General features: G+C 45.1%; 3 protein-coding genes across 3 annotated transcripts; 1 reads left to right on the top strand and 2 right to left on the bottom strand.

Annotated features, from left to right (window-relative positions):
* The first annotated feature begins 99 nt into the window (after window positions 1-99).
* LOC120951462 (protein BUD31 homolog) lies at window positions 100-973 on the top strand. The gene is made up of 2 exons (XM_040370209.2): window positions 100-316; window positions 421-973. Exons 1-2 carry the CDS (start codon window positions 223-225, stop codon window positions 759-761), a joined length of 435 nt encoding a protein of 144 aa, XP_040226143.1. The 5' UTR covers window positions 100-222; the 3' UTR covers window positions 762-973.
* On the bottom strand, window positions 969-2,979 carry LOC120951461 (uncharacterized). The gene is made up of 2 exons (XM_040370207.2): window positions 2,392-2,979; window positions 969-2,316 (listed from the first exon to the last, which is right to left on the bottom strand). Exons 1-2 carry the CDS (start codon window positions 2,437-2,439, stop codon window positions 1,051-1,053), a joined length of 1,314 nt encoding a protein of 437 aa, XP_040226141.1. The 5' UTR covers window positions 2,440-2,979; the 3' UTR covers window positions 969-1,050.
* A 6,870-nt stretch (window positions 2,980-9,849) lies between these two features.
* On the bottom strand, window positions 9,850-12,348 carry LOC120950950 (uncharacterized). The gene is made up of 2 exons (XM_040369376.2): window positions 11,783-12,348; window positions 9,850-11,704 (listed from the first exon to the last, which is right to left on the bottom strand). The coding sequence occupies exons 1-2, from the start codon at window positions 12,127-12,129 to the stop codon at window positions 10,147-10,149; spliced, it is 1,905 nt and encodes a 634-aa protein (XP_040225310.2). The 5' UTR covers window positions 12,130-12,348; the 3' UTR covers window positions 9,850-10,146.
* Between the last annotated feature and the right edge of the window lie 3,113 nt (window positions 12,349-15,461).

The raw sequence follows: 15,461 nt of genomic DNA, 5'->3' as shown, positions 1-15,461 counted from the left end.
AAATAAAACGGTTTGCTTTGAATAAAATGCTGTCATGCCAGGTTTGAAGAAGCACAACTGTCAAACGTTCAGACATGGTGCAGCCTTGTGCTGTCATTCAACAACCCACCGATGTTTACCGCTTTGTTGTTGTTGAAGTGCAAACCCGACACAGTGCCGCCGCTTTATCCATTCTTTCCTTAAAATATATCCATTTTCGTACACTCAACTGCAGAGAGCAAGATGCCGAAGGTCCGCAGAAGCAGAAAACAGCCACCGGAGGGATGGGAACTGATCGAACCAACGCTGGAAGAGCTGGAGCAAAAGATGCGAGAAGGTACCTGAATGGATTGCTGCCCAAGGACGCGTCGGTTCCTTTGGTCCCAGTTTTTTTTATTACATGCCCTAACTGGCTTTTGCTTGCTTCCCTCCAACCTGCAGCCGAAACGGAGCCACACGAAGGGAAACGAATAACGGAATCGTTGTGGCCAATCTTCAAAATCCATCACCAGAAATCGCGCTACATCTACGACCTGTTCTACCGCCGGAAAGCAATCAGCCGAGAGCTGTACGACTACTGTCTGAAGGAGAAAATTGCCGACTCGAACCTGATAGCGAAGTGGAAAAAGTCGGGCTATGAAAACCTCTGCTGCCTGCGCTGCATACAAACGAGGGACACCAACTTCGGCACGAACTGCATTTGCCGTGTACCGAAATCGAAGCTAGAGGAAGGTCGCGTCGTCGAGTGCGTGCATTGCGGGTGTCGCGGCTGCTCCGGATGAATCGGGGGCGCAAATGTGCCGCTAGTCGTAAACCATTCACTAGCGATGGCTCAAACGTTGCGTATTTGCATTAAAGTGATATGAGAATAAGTTTGCGAAGTGGTTTCTGATTCTTTTCCTCTCTCTCTTTGCCGTCTGTGGCATATTGATCATTCTTTTTTATTCAATCTTGGACGAAAATTAATGAACACGAATACAACATAATAATTTAAGTCTTTTGATATATATTTCATTAGTTCATACTGATATTAGTTAATATTACAATGCAATTCAAGGGAAGCAGATGTAACTAGGCGATTTGATGCTTCAAATTATTGCCATATTTAAGCAATTTTAGATTAGGAAAGCGGTCCAGCAGATGCGCTATAATCCTGTCATCTGGCTTATTGACTGTGCTGGGGCAACAGAGCTTTTTAATAACGTCTATAGGATGCTGCACATACCTCGGTAAGTCTTCAAAGCTACATTTGTTTATCACAAGCACTTCCAACTTTGGAAGTAGTATTAGAGATTGAAAATAATTCGCCCGAGACGTTGGGAGCTCCACTTGTCGTATTCTCGGCATCTGGCTAGCGATGGCTAAGATGAGCTCCATGGGAATCGTTTCTCCGAACAAAAATTCAATCCTCGTTGCCGACCTAAATGCACGCAGCGTTTCGTACTGCATTTCAAAATCACCAATAGCAACCAAATCTAGATGCGGTAAGGTTACGGGTAAAAACGAAATGCTTGTAAGGGAATAGATTCGTCGGAGTTTAAGTTCACGAAGCTTGGTAAGATTTGAAAGGCTAGACATTGTGGAATTGTTGACAATGCACAGCTCATCCAGATGCAATTTTGTTAGATTAGTACAGCTTCCGCAAATTGCTTTGAAAATGTAGCCGTTAACGGTAATGTCTGTTAGTATCAGCTCATCCAGTTCCTTGAGATGGGCAAAAAATGATAATGCATGCTCCACGTGCTCCGTTTTGAAAAGATTGCGTGATTCCCTTTCAGACAGCTTCATAGATTTAAGATGCGGAAACCTGTAAGAATATAGCACCACATTCGCTTCAGCATTCGTGATGAACAGCTCCAATACGAGCGTTTTGAGATAGGGTGCTTTGATAACAGCTGGAACTGCACAATTCAAGCTGAGCAACTGCAGCGAATCGCTGCAAATTTGGATAGCCTTCATGACCGAGTTGCTTGCGTCTGTGTTAACTAGGTATAGTTCTCGAAGCGCCTTCATGCGCCCAAAGGCGTCCGTAATCATTTTCACATGGTTCCATGGCGGGTAGACTGTTGCTCTGAATGTTAGGTACTGCTTCAGCCTCGGATAGCACACGATGTTGTACATTACGTTGAAATAGCTAGTAATGCTCTGAAGGTGTACATGGCGATACAAACGATCGGACTGTTCGAGCACCCTGGTGTTACTAATACTACATTGCAACCGCAACACGAATCTCTTTATATAACAATCGGAAAAAATTATATCCTTCCATTGGCGGCACACAAGTGAACAGTTTTTTACGCTGTAGATATCGAGATGGTCAAAAATAGTGCACATCAGCTAAAAAAAGTGAAGAAAATACGATTAGTCAGCAGCACTGAAGCACTGAAATTGCAGCTCCAATGGATTACTTACCTCCAATGGAAGCTGCCGTATTGGGGACGCGGCCTCCTGATTGGCCATCGTTTGCTTTACTACAATCGCAATGCTTGCGAGATACGATAACGATAAGAAAAACCTACGAAACGAAAAGCGTAAAACCCGGTTGCTCCACGGAACTAGGTACTTTTTAGATGTCAAATCTGCAACAAAGTTGCCCGTAACCGTGTTGCACAAAGACCAAACCGGAGTAGAATGATTATACTGGAAACTGCCGGCATCCGTTAACAATGCTAGTTTCTCAAATGTATCCAATAGTGGTGGGTCATTCGATTCATTTCAAGGACCGACCCGATGTCAGTGCGGGTGCGAACCAGTCAGCCGACGGTGCAACGAGTTCGGGTTGATCCGACTATTTAGTAGGTGCGAGAAAACATAAGCGACTCCAACCGGTTGGTGCAGCGAGTTCGGGGCGGGTATTAACTCGCTAACCTACGGTAACCTACCTTGGCCCAACGGGTCGGAGCCGCTTATGCTTTCTTGCACCTACCGGAGTCGATGTACCTGCTGAACGTACCTCTACCTTGTTCGGGTCGACCCTAACGACTCCGGGTCGCTAACGGATGGTTCCGACCCGATAGGTTCGGGTCGACTCGCCCATCACTAGTGTCCAAGAAGGCCATTTATAACCCCTAGTCGATGGGTCATGCTGTCTTTTCAGGGTTACGATTCAAAAAGACAGTTAGATGCTTTTTTTGAAGGAGTCAGTAGGAAACTAATACCATTAATCTGTTGTTTAGGGTCGATATTCTCTTGATGATAATCAAAGTATGGAATTGCCAGATAAAGATCGGTATAATGAACGTGATATTAGGAGTCACGTGTCGCGTAATAAACTGATAGTTTTCAGAACGGATTTAATGTAAAACTATTTTACCTAAAAACAAGCGTATTGGATCAGCAAATGAACTTAAAGATATAAAAAAAACAGTAAAGGAACAAAAAACATTACCTTCTTTGAGCTTATAGGTTGTCGCTCTAGATAAGTCTCGCCCCCACTGCCACAAGCCGATTGAGCCGCTTAGCTGCAGCATCGTCCTTCCAACCATTTCCCGGAATGAGAGCAGCGTCTCCCGCCCATGGCTACTACGTTACTTTATTTTCACACGCATGTATGATGACGCCTGTTTCTTATCGCACGGTTGGGTGCAGGGAAGGGTCGTGCAGCCAATCTTTTTGCAATTGCTGACATCATAACGAGCCGTAAGGATGGCCAATAATAGTGTAGCATGTAGGTTGGAGGAGGAGGAGGTTTGTTTGGTTTGGTGCAAGCCGTAACGTAAGTAACATTAGCTGGCACGCACGGAGAAGAAGAAGCGGAAGAGGAGGAAGCAGAAGCTGTGGTCAATATTTGGACAAACTTCATTAAGATGACCGTGATGGGAAGCTTGGGAAGTAGTAGTTGTCACCGTAAGGAAAAGAAATCCTACCCCATTATGGGCGGATTTTCTGGCCACTGGAGCATTGGGAGAGCCGGGCTAATGAACGACATGTCTGTTTGAAAAGGAAATAGTTGTGTGTGTGTGTGTGCATCCTAGGAGTGAGATAAATTAACGACGCGAGAAGATTGCAACGCGCGCTGCTCCACACGTTCGACACGACCGTCGGTGGCTGGAAGCACAGCGTGAGGGCAAAAATTACGCCCGTTGCGTGTTTGCCAAGGTGCCATGTTCAGCCACGTGGTGTGTGTGTGTAATGGGAACGATTTTTCCTGCACGAAGCGGGAAAAAGGACAAAGGGAAGCTTATCACTAGCGAAAACACGATGCCACGTGGCGGGGGCGTGGCGAGAAAGAAAGCCGGAGGGCAAATGGCCCTCTACCACAGCAACCCTACGGTTACAGTATCCTCCCAATGGTGTGTCGTCTGCATTTTTCCAAAAACGATCGCAAACCTCCCCTCCCCCCTGCACCTTCCCCCAAACGCTTATCCGTGGCTGATGGTGGCGTAACGTCGTACATCCCCCCCCGAAAAGCCAAACATTTTATCGCGATCCATAAAGCTAACCAGTTCCTCAAACAATATGAAACGGCAGTAACATTTAGGTCACAGCAACCGGTGCAGGGCAGGAGGGCCAGTGCGCTTTCTCTGTCTCTGGTGTCGTTACCATCGCTACCGTTCCGTGGTGCACGCGGGTGCCGATCATGCTCTTGCGTATATGCGTTTTTGTTGCCGTGTTGTTATTGCGCTGTCCTTACGGATTGTATAGAATGCGGTTCATTCTGGCAGTTCACGGTTAGCGAATGCAATCGTTCCCTGTTTGGCTACATTCTTTCGTCGTTTGCTCACTTTCCGATGGTAATGTTAGCCGTTGGCTCGTATCATCGCTACTATCGTATTGGGTGCTGGACGGTATAGGTGGGTGGTGGACGATACGGATGTGTGTGCATGCAGAAACCCAAATGGACAGGATATTCTACAAGCTGTTAGTGGATCTTTCCTCCAGGTAATATGATACGTTCAATTGATGCATTTTTTTTTAAATCAAAATCTAACAACGGTACAAAAACAGGAAATGTACTGTTCAGCGTTCGGTGCTCCATTGTCGGTCAATGGGGGAAATAATGATTGAGCAAAGCAATATTCGCTGCTAAAAGAGAGTATTGGAGCAAGCGCGGGATGTAGTTAGTGCAGACTATTCAAAAATGGTACATGCAAGCCATGCGAGTAGGTTGGCTTTGTATGTTGATTGTGGCGTTTCGGTTGTTTGCCTCGTGTTCGAATGTTTTTGTTTGTAAATTGAGCTTATGTGCAAATTATAGGTATGCCAAATGATCCAGAACCGTACCGTTCATTCAGTTCACGTGATAAAATGAATGAAATGTTTCACAAGAGAAAAACGCTATGGTTAGACGCACCAAAATGAAAAAAACTCATGAAAATGAGTGCAATCATTCATGATAATTTTGAAATAATGAACAGAAAAACGTTACTACATTCGCAAATTTAGAGAAAAAATAAGAAATGGTCTATTCTAAACTGTTTGTGTGAATCGCTTTCCACTGTCAAATGATAGGTTGTTGATATTGGTTTGCTTTTCATGAGATCAGACCAACGGATAAATCTACCAATTTTAAAATAGTGTACCGATTCACAAACTGTTCTTCTTCCTCTTCTTCCTCTTCTAATTCCTCTTCTTCCTCTTCCAATTCATCTTCTAATTTATCTTCTTCCCGTTCCAATTTCTCCTCTCCTTCTTCTTCTTCTTCTTCTTCTTCTTCTTCTTCTTCTTCTTCTTCTTCTTCTTCTTCTTCTTCTTCTTCTTCTTCTTCTTCTTCTTCTTCTTCTTCTTCTTCTTCCTCTTCTTCTACTTCTACTTCTTCATCTTCTTTTTCTACTTCTACTTCTTCATCTTCTTTTTCTTCTTCTTATTCTTATTCTTCTCCTTCTTCTTCTTCTTCTTCTTCTTCTTCTTCTTCTTCTTCTTCTTCTTCTTCTTTTAGTTTCTCTTCTTCTCCTCATATTACTCTTTATCTTTTCGAAAATTATTAAATAATAAACGTAGATCTCAAGTAAACGCGTTTCCATTTCATTCTGTAATGCAGTTATTTGACACAACTTTTCCAGGCTGATTTTCTTTTTTCCGAATATGGCTCATCTTTGTTTCATTTTGAATGGAACTATTAACTATTATAAAACATTTAATCTGTAATTGAATAGTGGGTAAAATGCATCGGAAACTTGAATTTCTAAATATGACCATTCCAAACAAGTAGGTAAGTAAGTAAGTACTCTTCGAACACCATCCCGTCCTTTCATATTCTTATGATTTTTTAGCGAAGCACTTGCATTTTACGTAATATAGTTGAAGGCAAACGAAAAAAAGAGAAAGAAAATCAACAATCGAACGTCATAATCCATTAGTTATTGAAAAAGTTAGACCAGCGTGTGTGTTTTGCTGAACTCTTCTACCGGCATCGCACAATCGGCTTCCCCTTTGCGTCCTCCCTGCTTGCATGGATCGTTTGCAGCTTTGATTTCGATGGCCAGCGTTCGAACACGCGGCACGATGTACGTTCCCTACTATCGCCGGTATCTGCTAGTAGCCTGGTTGTACACACCCCGTATATGTTTTCTTTCGGTTCGTTCTTTGCCTCCCGCCCACAACAGAGAGTGAGCGCCCCGGTGCGGGAGAACAGGCACCGAATTCAACTGGACCGTTTCTTATCTGCCCCTGCTGGTCGGCCCAACGATCGCTTGTGGCGTTCCGGACTAGCATCGAAAGAAAGTGCCCTATGTCCTTGCAAATCCGGCCCAGTAAGGAGGGGATTGCGTTTTCTTTTTTCGTTTGTTTATCTTCTTTTTATTTTTCGTTCGGCTCTGCGGATTACCTCTACAGCACCCACGCGCGGGCAAGTGACAATCCGTACGATGGAAAGTTGATATCAGCAGGCGGAAGGGACGGTGAGCAGTGTCCACTGAATCTGGCGTGGGTTGGCAACGAACGATGCGTCAATACAAAGGGAGGGGGGAGGGGGGGTATGGGACCGTTTAGCCCGATTCGCAATGGCCATGGTGACGCTTCCGCAAACGTATATTAGCTATTGTCAATGGGCAGAAACGGATTATCGAATGTTTAACTGGAATGTTGCTGCTTCTATCTTCGGGTGCTTCGGGTTGTTCCTTCCCTTTTGCAAGTGTGCGCATTGGATTTTGCGCCAATAGCAGCGGTATACATCTCTTACACACACGCTTGGGACGTTGGATGCGGGAAGCGGAAAAGTCAGCAATCGAATTATTGCGGAAGAAATGTTGCTGATGTTTGCTGATGCGCGGTGGTGACGGTGGAAAGCACCGAGCGCCCGGTTGGTGGGCTGGGTGAGTGTGATTATGGAATTGATTATTTTGTTTGGAATTCCTATTGATTTCGTAGGTCCCATTATTAATGGACATTTGCTGGTGGAAGTCTCACGGCTGGCAACGAGCGGTGAACAATTGTGGCGGCGTTAGAAGCGTCTTGTTGTTAAGCTTTATTGTGATAAGCAATGCTTGGATTTGATGTAGAATTATTCGTGTTTTTTCATATTATTAGTTTGATTGGCTCGGCTAGAAAGCTGTGCTACTGATTTTCCCGGATGCACGTAATTACGAAGATGACCGAAACTTCAATAGTGTCGAACGCTTTTGCGAAAAAATGAGGGAAATGTTTATACGGATAACACCTTATAAACTTTAGGGGATTTTTTAAATATTCAAATCAGTCTCAGGTCAAAGTCTCCTCAACATGATTGTTACAGTTGTTCCTGTTTCTGCTCTTTTTCAAATTGGTTCACTATTAAGTCCTTCTTTTAGTGAGACGAGTGAATCTCAATTCGCAAATTGAACTTATTAATGGATGAATCGAAAGTATGCAGTAAATGTAGTGAAATAAATACATTAGGAGACGCGTGAATCGAGTAAAATGTGTATCAATTCAATGCGGTGAAATGCGAGCGAGTGAATCTTGTTGGGGAATTAGATAAATAGCTATTCGCTTTTCGACACTTGTGACGCTTGACTCGCGTGTGGGATGCTTACAATGGACTGACTATTTGGTGACTATTTTGTGGTGTTAGTATAGGATTTCCCTTGGATCCCTTAGAAGCTTTACATCAGTTTCAACTGGTGTCACATGTACTGACTGCTGGACACCCTGTTTTAAACATCGGTTCTAAGATTAAATGGTTCCTAAAGGTTAGAATAAGCCGGTCTCATAGTACAGTCGTCAACTCGTACGACTTAACAAACATGTCCGTCATGGGATCAATCTCCAACTGGACCGTGCCGCCATACGCAGGACTGACTATCTTGCTATGGGGGGAAATAAATTAGTCACTGAAAGCCAAGCCCACAAGTGGTACAGGCAGGCTTTGACCGACAACAGTTGTTGAGCCATAGAAGAAGAAAAAGAAAGGTTAGAATATGGGTGGAGAGCGATAAAAATCGGTAAACATCCAAAAGTTGTTGGCAATAATGATGGAAAACATTGCAAGTTTAGTAAGAATGAACAATAACAGTAAGGTTAGAAGATGAAAAAGCATAAGAAGAAGAAAAATTGTGATCAAAAAGAAATTACGCAGTAAACCAATTAGTCACAGATTCATCATACCGGTTATGATTCACATTGTAACGAAACGCAATGATCGTAATGAAAGAAGCCAAATATAATTGAATGCAGTTTAAGCTTAAACTATTTCCCCATTTTACAATATTCAGTAATAAGCAACGCAATTTAGCAGCAATGTGTGATTAACAGATTTTCCTGCCAATTCGCCGTGCACCATTAGCGAACAAATGATACGCTTCCGGATATTCAACGGGCTTCAAACATCCTTGTTCTTGCCTTCGTTGCATTTTCCGATTACCCATTTCGTCTCACCCATCCCAGTGGATGTGTAATAAAAGTGAGCTCCATTCATAAAGCTGCCTGCCGCGTGCAATGCTTCACACTACCATCAGCCAACGGTGGCACTGGTACGCCATTCATTCCCGGAACATGTTCGCGTTTTATTTTCCTTGTTCTTGTCGTTGCTGCTGCTGGTGCTGGTGGTGCTAAAACTCTTTCCGGAAAATCACTTCCCCTTGAAAGGCCCAACATTATGGAGAATGTGTGAATGCCGCCATTAGCACCCACGTTCGGGGTGGGCGGGGGATGGCGATGCTTTTGTGAATCGCGTGCTAGAACGGCACGACACACGGGCTGGAAGCCCCGGCCCGTTTGCAAGATATGATTGGTTGAAGTTGATTCAAGCGTTCATAAAATATTTATCTCTAATCAATTTAATAGATTAAAACATTACGACCATCCCGCAATCCTCTCGCTCCATCAGCAGTTGTCTCCCCTCGCCCCGCCCTGCTCCGATAGGCGGGCACGATCGGCCGTAACAGTAAATCACATTAATAGTCTCTGTCGTTTTTTCCGTCAATCGGATCGGATCGGTTTTTTGGGTTGGGCCGCACGCGCTCTGTTCCGTTTCGCAGTGGCGCATTATCTGGAAAGTTGTTAATTTTTAGTGGGGCATTGCAAGGTTATACCCTCCCACAGGGTGGGAGACCGGGGGCAGGCAAAACACCCCGGAAACAAAACGCATGAAATTCCAGTCACGATGGCACGGAGGATTATGGCTTTTTGAGATTATGCGCTCGAGCTCGGTGGAGGGGCTTTTTGAGGGCCCCAAATAGGAAAAGAACGGGAACGAGACAGCAAGCGGCGAGCGAAATGGTTGTCACCCGAATGCCAATTTTTGCTCTTGTAAATGGCAAAGCTTCGCAAAAGGGTCGGAGGCTGCCAAGTTTTGGGCACAGCAAACGGTTATGTCTTACTTTTGCTGCAAGGTGTAATTGATTTTTAGTTAATCTTTTGATTGGTAGCGTGGCATGGTCTGGGGCAGGATGGTTCGGAGGCGGAGAAGATCGGCCGTTTGGTTGTAGTAAAATTTAATTACACCGGTAATGCTTCATTTAGGATACCGCTGAAAGCTATTATCACTCTCACTTATCGGTGGCGATCACCTTTCTACTACCGTTGCTGCACAATTGTTTATTGCTGGGCGTCTTACGTTAGTAAACAAAATGGGTTACAAAAATTAAAGCACTAGAAAATAGTTGTAATAGATCGCAAAGTTAATACATCAGTTTAAATAAATATCTCTAATGAACTAAAATCACACGCACACACACACACACACACAAACTGGCTTACCCTAGAGAGCAACCTTTGCACGTTGGGACGCTCACTCAGCAAACCCCAACGCTAGTCCTCATTGACGAACAACACCTTATCCTTGGGGCGCAGAAACGCGTAATAGAACAGGAAGCACAGCACGCTCAACGACCCGCTCGCCACGATCGTGTGGTGCAGGAAGTAAAACCACCAGGACTCGAACGCACCCAAGTTGTACCACAGCACCAGCGAGGCCACATTTTCGGCCAGCACCAGCGCAATGTACCCGACGTACCACCAGCGCACGTGCACGAACCGTATCTTAAACTCGAGCAGCGAAAACACGTACATGTAGGCGAGAAACAGGTAGAAGAAGTAGCGCTCGAGCTTTTCGTGCAGCCGCACCTCGTACACGATGCAGGCGATCATCAGCAGATAGTGGTTGGCCACCAGCATCCAGAAGTACAGTGGGAAAAACACGTAGAACGTGGACAGGGCCAGCATGCGCATCAGCAGAAACATTACCCAGCCGAGAAATAGTACCGCCTTGCCTACCATATCGTCCTGCTCGAGCCCCACGATCGTTTGGCGCCGGGAGGGTAGCGATATCGCATCTCCATCCGTCTGATCGTCCGTCCCTTGGGCCTTCCGGCTTCCCTCCCTGGGATTCGCATGCTCAAACATGCCCTCGGGCAGCCGGGGCACCTTCTCCTTTATGAACGCTTCCGCATTGAAGAGTAGCATGTGGCGGAAGACGGACACGCGATGAAACATACCGGCCGCCGCTTCCGGTGTTGGTGGTGCCGGCCGCTTCGGTACCGCATCGAACCCGTCCGGCTTGAGGTACTCGTCGTCACTGTCGTCGGTAGCGTACCCGCGGACGTCTTCCGTGCTGCGCAGATAATGGTCCATCGCTTGCAGCTCCTCGACCGTGTCCCGCAGCTTGAAGCTAACGCTACGCCCCGATGGTCGGGCCTTTGAGCCACCGCGATCGACCGTGTCCGGCGGCCCGCTAAACTCCTGCAGCTTATCATCGTCTGTAAAGTTGACGTACGGATCCTGGTGCGCTTTCGACTGCTGCCGATCGAAGTTGAACGCACCGACGTTGAGCGTTTTCCGGGGACTTTGCTCGGAGGCCGGCACCGCCACTCGCTCATTTGCCGTCGATTCACGCTCCCCTTCGCTGCCGTAGCGCGAGTAGAAGTTGCGCATAATGTTCGGCACGATGGGATCCGCTTCGGGCGCTATCGACGGTGTGGCAAGCGCCGACACGACCGTGCTCGTCGATCGTAGCAGCTGCTTGCGACGTTGCGTTGCCTGCTCGGCGGTGCTCCACGGATAGCAGCGGCCAACGATCTTCTGGCTTTCGAAGCGCTGATAGCCGGTAATGATGGTGGCCATCGTGAGGAAGGAGCAGACGACGCTGATCACCTGCACCGTGACCGTGTCGTAGTTGCGGAACGTGCCGTCCCGCAGCAGGATGTACAGCTGCAGCATCATCTGGGGGGCGGCCTGCAGGAACGCCTGCAGAAAGTGGTACAGCTCGCAGGGAGACGTTTCCGTTATCTTGGCGACGGCCTGCGCACGGCCGTAGGAGCCTTTGTCGTGGAACAGGGCTTCGACGCTCCAGAAAATGCGTCGGCTGAAGCTGAAGGGCGAGAGAGCGAGAGAGCGCGAATGGGTGTGTTTGACGATGTGAATCATTGCGCGGAAGGGGGGGACTTACCGGTAGAGAGCGGCGAGCGGAAAGAACACAAGTATCGCGACCTGGTTGAATAGGAAGCGACCCGTACGCTCGTCAAATCCAATGCGTTCCGGCCACCGTTCCGGGGTGGATACGATGGAGCAGAAGCACACCACGGCCGGGAGCCAGATAAGGGTAAGCGTGAACCATGCCCACGTCGGAGCGCCGTTGCGGAAGTGCTCCACCGTGATCAGTATGTCCGCCGTCGTCAGCACAATGTACAGCATCAGCTCGAAGATCACCGGCACCAGGAAGGTGGCCACTATTTGGGTGCGCGTCTTGACCGGGTAGCCGAGCACGGATCTTGGCACACCATCGAGGGCGTCCATCGTGCAAACTCTCTTTTGCGGTAACTGGCTCCCCAAACGATTGATGTTAGGTCTAGCGCGCCAACGAGGGTGTGTGTGTGTGTGTGTGTGTGCGTGCTATCGCTTTCGGTTGCGTGTAGCGTTATCGGAAAGTCTTTCGCACCCTTCTGACTCAACGGGTGACCGTGTTTGTCACCCAGACGGTGCGATAAGCGGTTTGTTGCAAGTACTTGCTGCTGGCGTGCCTCAACGCGGTTTCAGATAACTTTGTTTTTTACGGCGATAGTGTGAACATGGTCACGATAGTCTTTCGCGATACAGTCCACAGTAAGGTGTTCCAGGGAGCAGAATACACAAGCGGTTTTATGCTGCGCATGTGCTTGTGCGATGCTTAGAAACACAGAGAGAAATAACGATACTATAATCATCAGACAAGAGTTCGTGTATGTTTCCTAACAGATCTCAAAGCTACTGAAATTTGGCCATTTGCCGGGATGAAACCTCAAAATACCTATTTATTTATTATTTATTTTATTTATTATTTATTTATTTTTCATTGTTAACTATTTTTAATTACAATATAGTGGAGCTCTGATTGATATTAGACCTTTTGTGCCTTTTACACAATAACATATACTGGATAAATTTAACGGTTTACACGTCATGATATAGATCATGTTTTAGCCATCGCGTTAGAGTGGAGTTCTTCTGCAGGGAAACGGTTTTTTGAAAAAAAAACCCTGGTCACATTGAGCATTTTTAGTCTAAGAAAAAATGATAACGAAAGAGAATCTACTCTCAACCTTATCTACACTAATCTTTCCTCTATTACATAAATTTATAATCTAGTCTATTTACTTTAATATAACCTATTTACAAATCGCCACGGGCTGGACGTACAATTTGTTTTATACTTTTCTAATAGTAGATCAACATATTGTATTATTTTTGATCATATTTGTTCTTTGATGAATGTCACTAGTACTATGCCAAAGTGTTAAATTAAGGATTCGTTTAAGAAATTTGTTTTGGACCACTTGGATTTTCTTTAAGAGCGTAGATGCACTTTTCCCCAATCTGGGTATGCATATAATAATATAGGTCGTAGGATTTGTTTATAAAGCAAAAGCTTAGTCAAAATACCTATTTGTTTTAGGTATTTTATTTAAGAATCATCAAAGTCTGAAATCGTAACACAAACAAACAACAAAAGTTTTTGCGACAATCGCAAAAGTCGCAGAAGTTTTTGCGACAATCGCAAAAGTCGCAAAAGTTTTTGCGACAATCGCAAAAGTCGCAAAAGTTTTTGCGACAATCGCAAAAGTCGCAAAAGTTTTTGCAACAATCGCAAAAGTCGCAAAAGTTTTTGCGACAATCGCAAAAGTCGCAAAAGTTTTTGCGACAATCGCAAAAGTCGCAAAAGTTTTTGCGACAATCGCAAAAGTCGCAAAAGTTTTTGCAACAATCGCAAAAGTCGCAGAAGTTTTTGCGACAATCGCAAAAGTCGCAAAAGTTTTTGCGACAATCGCAAAAGTCGCAAAAGTTTTTGCGACAATCGCAAAAGTCGCAAAAGTTTTTGCGACAATCGCAAAAGTCGCAGAAGTTTTTGCGACAATCGCAAAAGTCGCAGAAGTTTTTGCGACAATCGCAAAAGTCGCAAAAATGTTTTGCGACAATCGCAAAAATCGCAAAAGTTTTTGCGACAATCGCAAAAGTCGCAGAAGTTTTTGCGACAATCGCAAAAGTCGCAGAAGTTTTTGTGACAATCGCAAAAGTCGCAGAAGTTTTTGCGACAATCGCAAAAGTCGCAGAAGTTTTTGCGACAATCGCAAAAGTCGCAAAAGTTTTTGCGACAATCGCAAAAGTTGCAGAAGTTTTTGCGAAAATCGCAAAAGTCGCAAAAGTTTTTGCGACAATCGCAAAAGTCGCAAAAGTTTTTGCGACAATCGCAAAAGTCGCAAAAGTTTTTGCGACAATCGCAAAAGTCGCTAAAGTTTTTGCGACAATCAGAAAAGTCGCAAAAGTTTTTGCGACAATCGCAAAAGTCGCAAAAGTTTTTGCGACAATCGCAAAAGTCGCAAAAGTTTTTGCGACAATCGCAAAAGTCGCAAAAGTTTTTGCGACAATCGCAAAAGTCGCAGAAGTTTTTGCGACAATCGCAAAAGTCGCAAAAGTTTTTGCGACAATCGCAAAAGTCGCAGTAGTTCTTGCGACAATCGCAAAAGTCGCAAAAGATTTTGCGACAATCGCAAAAGTCGCAGAAGTTTTTGCGACAATCGCAAAAGTCGCAGAAGTTTTTGCGACAATCGCAAAAGTCGCAGTAGTTTTTGCGACAATCGCAAAAGTCGCAGAAGTTTTTGCGAAAATCGCAAAAGTCGCAAAAGTTTTTGCGACAATCGCAAAAGTCGCAAAAGTTTTTGCGACAATCGCAAAAGTCGCAAAAGGTTTTGCGACAATCGCAAAAGTCGCAAAAGTTTTTGCGACAATCGCAAAAGTCGCAAAAGTTTTTGCGACAATCGCAAAAGTCGCAGAAGTTTTTGCGACAATCGCAAAAGTCGCAGAAGTTTTTGCGACAATCGCAAAAGTCGCAGAAGTTTTTGCGACAATCGCAAAAGTCGCAAAAATGTTTTGCGACAATCGCAAAAATCGCAAAAGTTTTTGCGACAATCGCAAAAGTCGCAGAAGTTTTTGCGACAATCGCAAAAGTCGCAGAAGTTTTTGTGACAATCGCAAAAGTCGCAGAAGTTTTTGCGACAATCGCAAAAGTCGCAGAAGTTTTTGCGACAATCGCAAAAGTCGCAAAAGTTTTTGCGACAATCGCAAAAGTCGCAAAAGTTTTTGCGACAATCGCAAAAGTCGCTAAAGTTTTTGCGACAATCAGAAAAGTCGCAAAAGTTTTTGCGACAATCGCAAAAGTCGCAAAAGTTTTTGCGACAATCGCAAAAGTCGCAAAAGTTTTTGCGACAATCGCAAAAGTCGCAAAAGTTTTTGCGACAATCGCAAAAGTCGCAAAAGTTTTTGCGACAATCGCAAAGGTCGCAAAAGTTTTTGCGACAATCGCAAAAGTCGCAGAAGTTTTTGCGACAATCGCAAAAGTCGCAAAAGTTTTTGCGACAATCGCAAAAGTCGCAGTAGTTCTTGCGACAATCGCAAAAGTCGCAAAAGATTTTGCGAAAATCGCAAAAGTCGCAGAAGTTTTTGCGACAATCGCAAAAGTCGCAGAAGTTTTTGCGACAATCGCAAAAGTCGCAGAAGTTTTTGCGACAATCGCAAAAGTCGCAGAAGTTTTTGCGAAAATCGCAAAAGTCGCAAAAGTTTTTGCGACAATCGCAAAAGTCGCAAAAGTTTTTGCG

The sequence above is a fragment of the Anopheles coluzzii genome, chromosome 2 (genome assembly GCF_943734685.1).
Source record: "Anopheles coluzzii chromosome 2, AcolN3, whole genome shotgun sequence".
NCBI lineage: Eukaryota > Metazoa > Arthropoda > Insecta > Diptera > Culicidae > Anopheles > Anopheles coluzzii.
The sequence above is the reverse complement of the archived record's forward strand: the minus strand, read 5'-3'. Positions and strand labels throughout refer to the sequence as shown.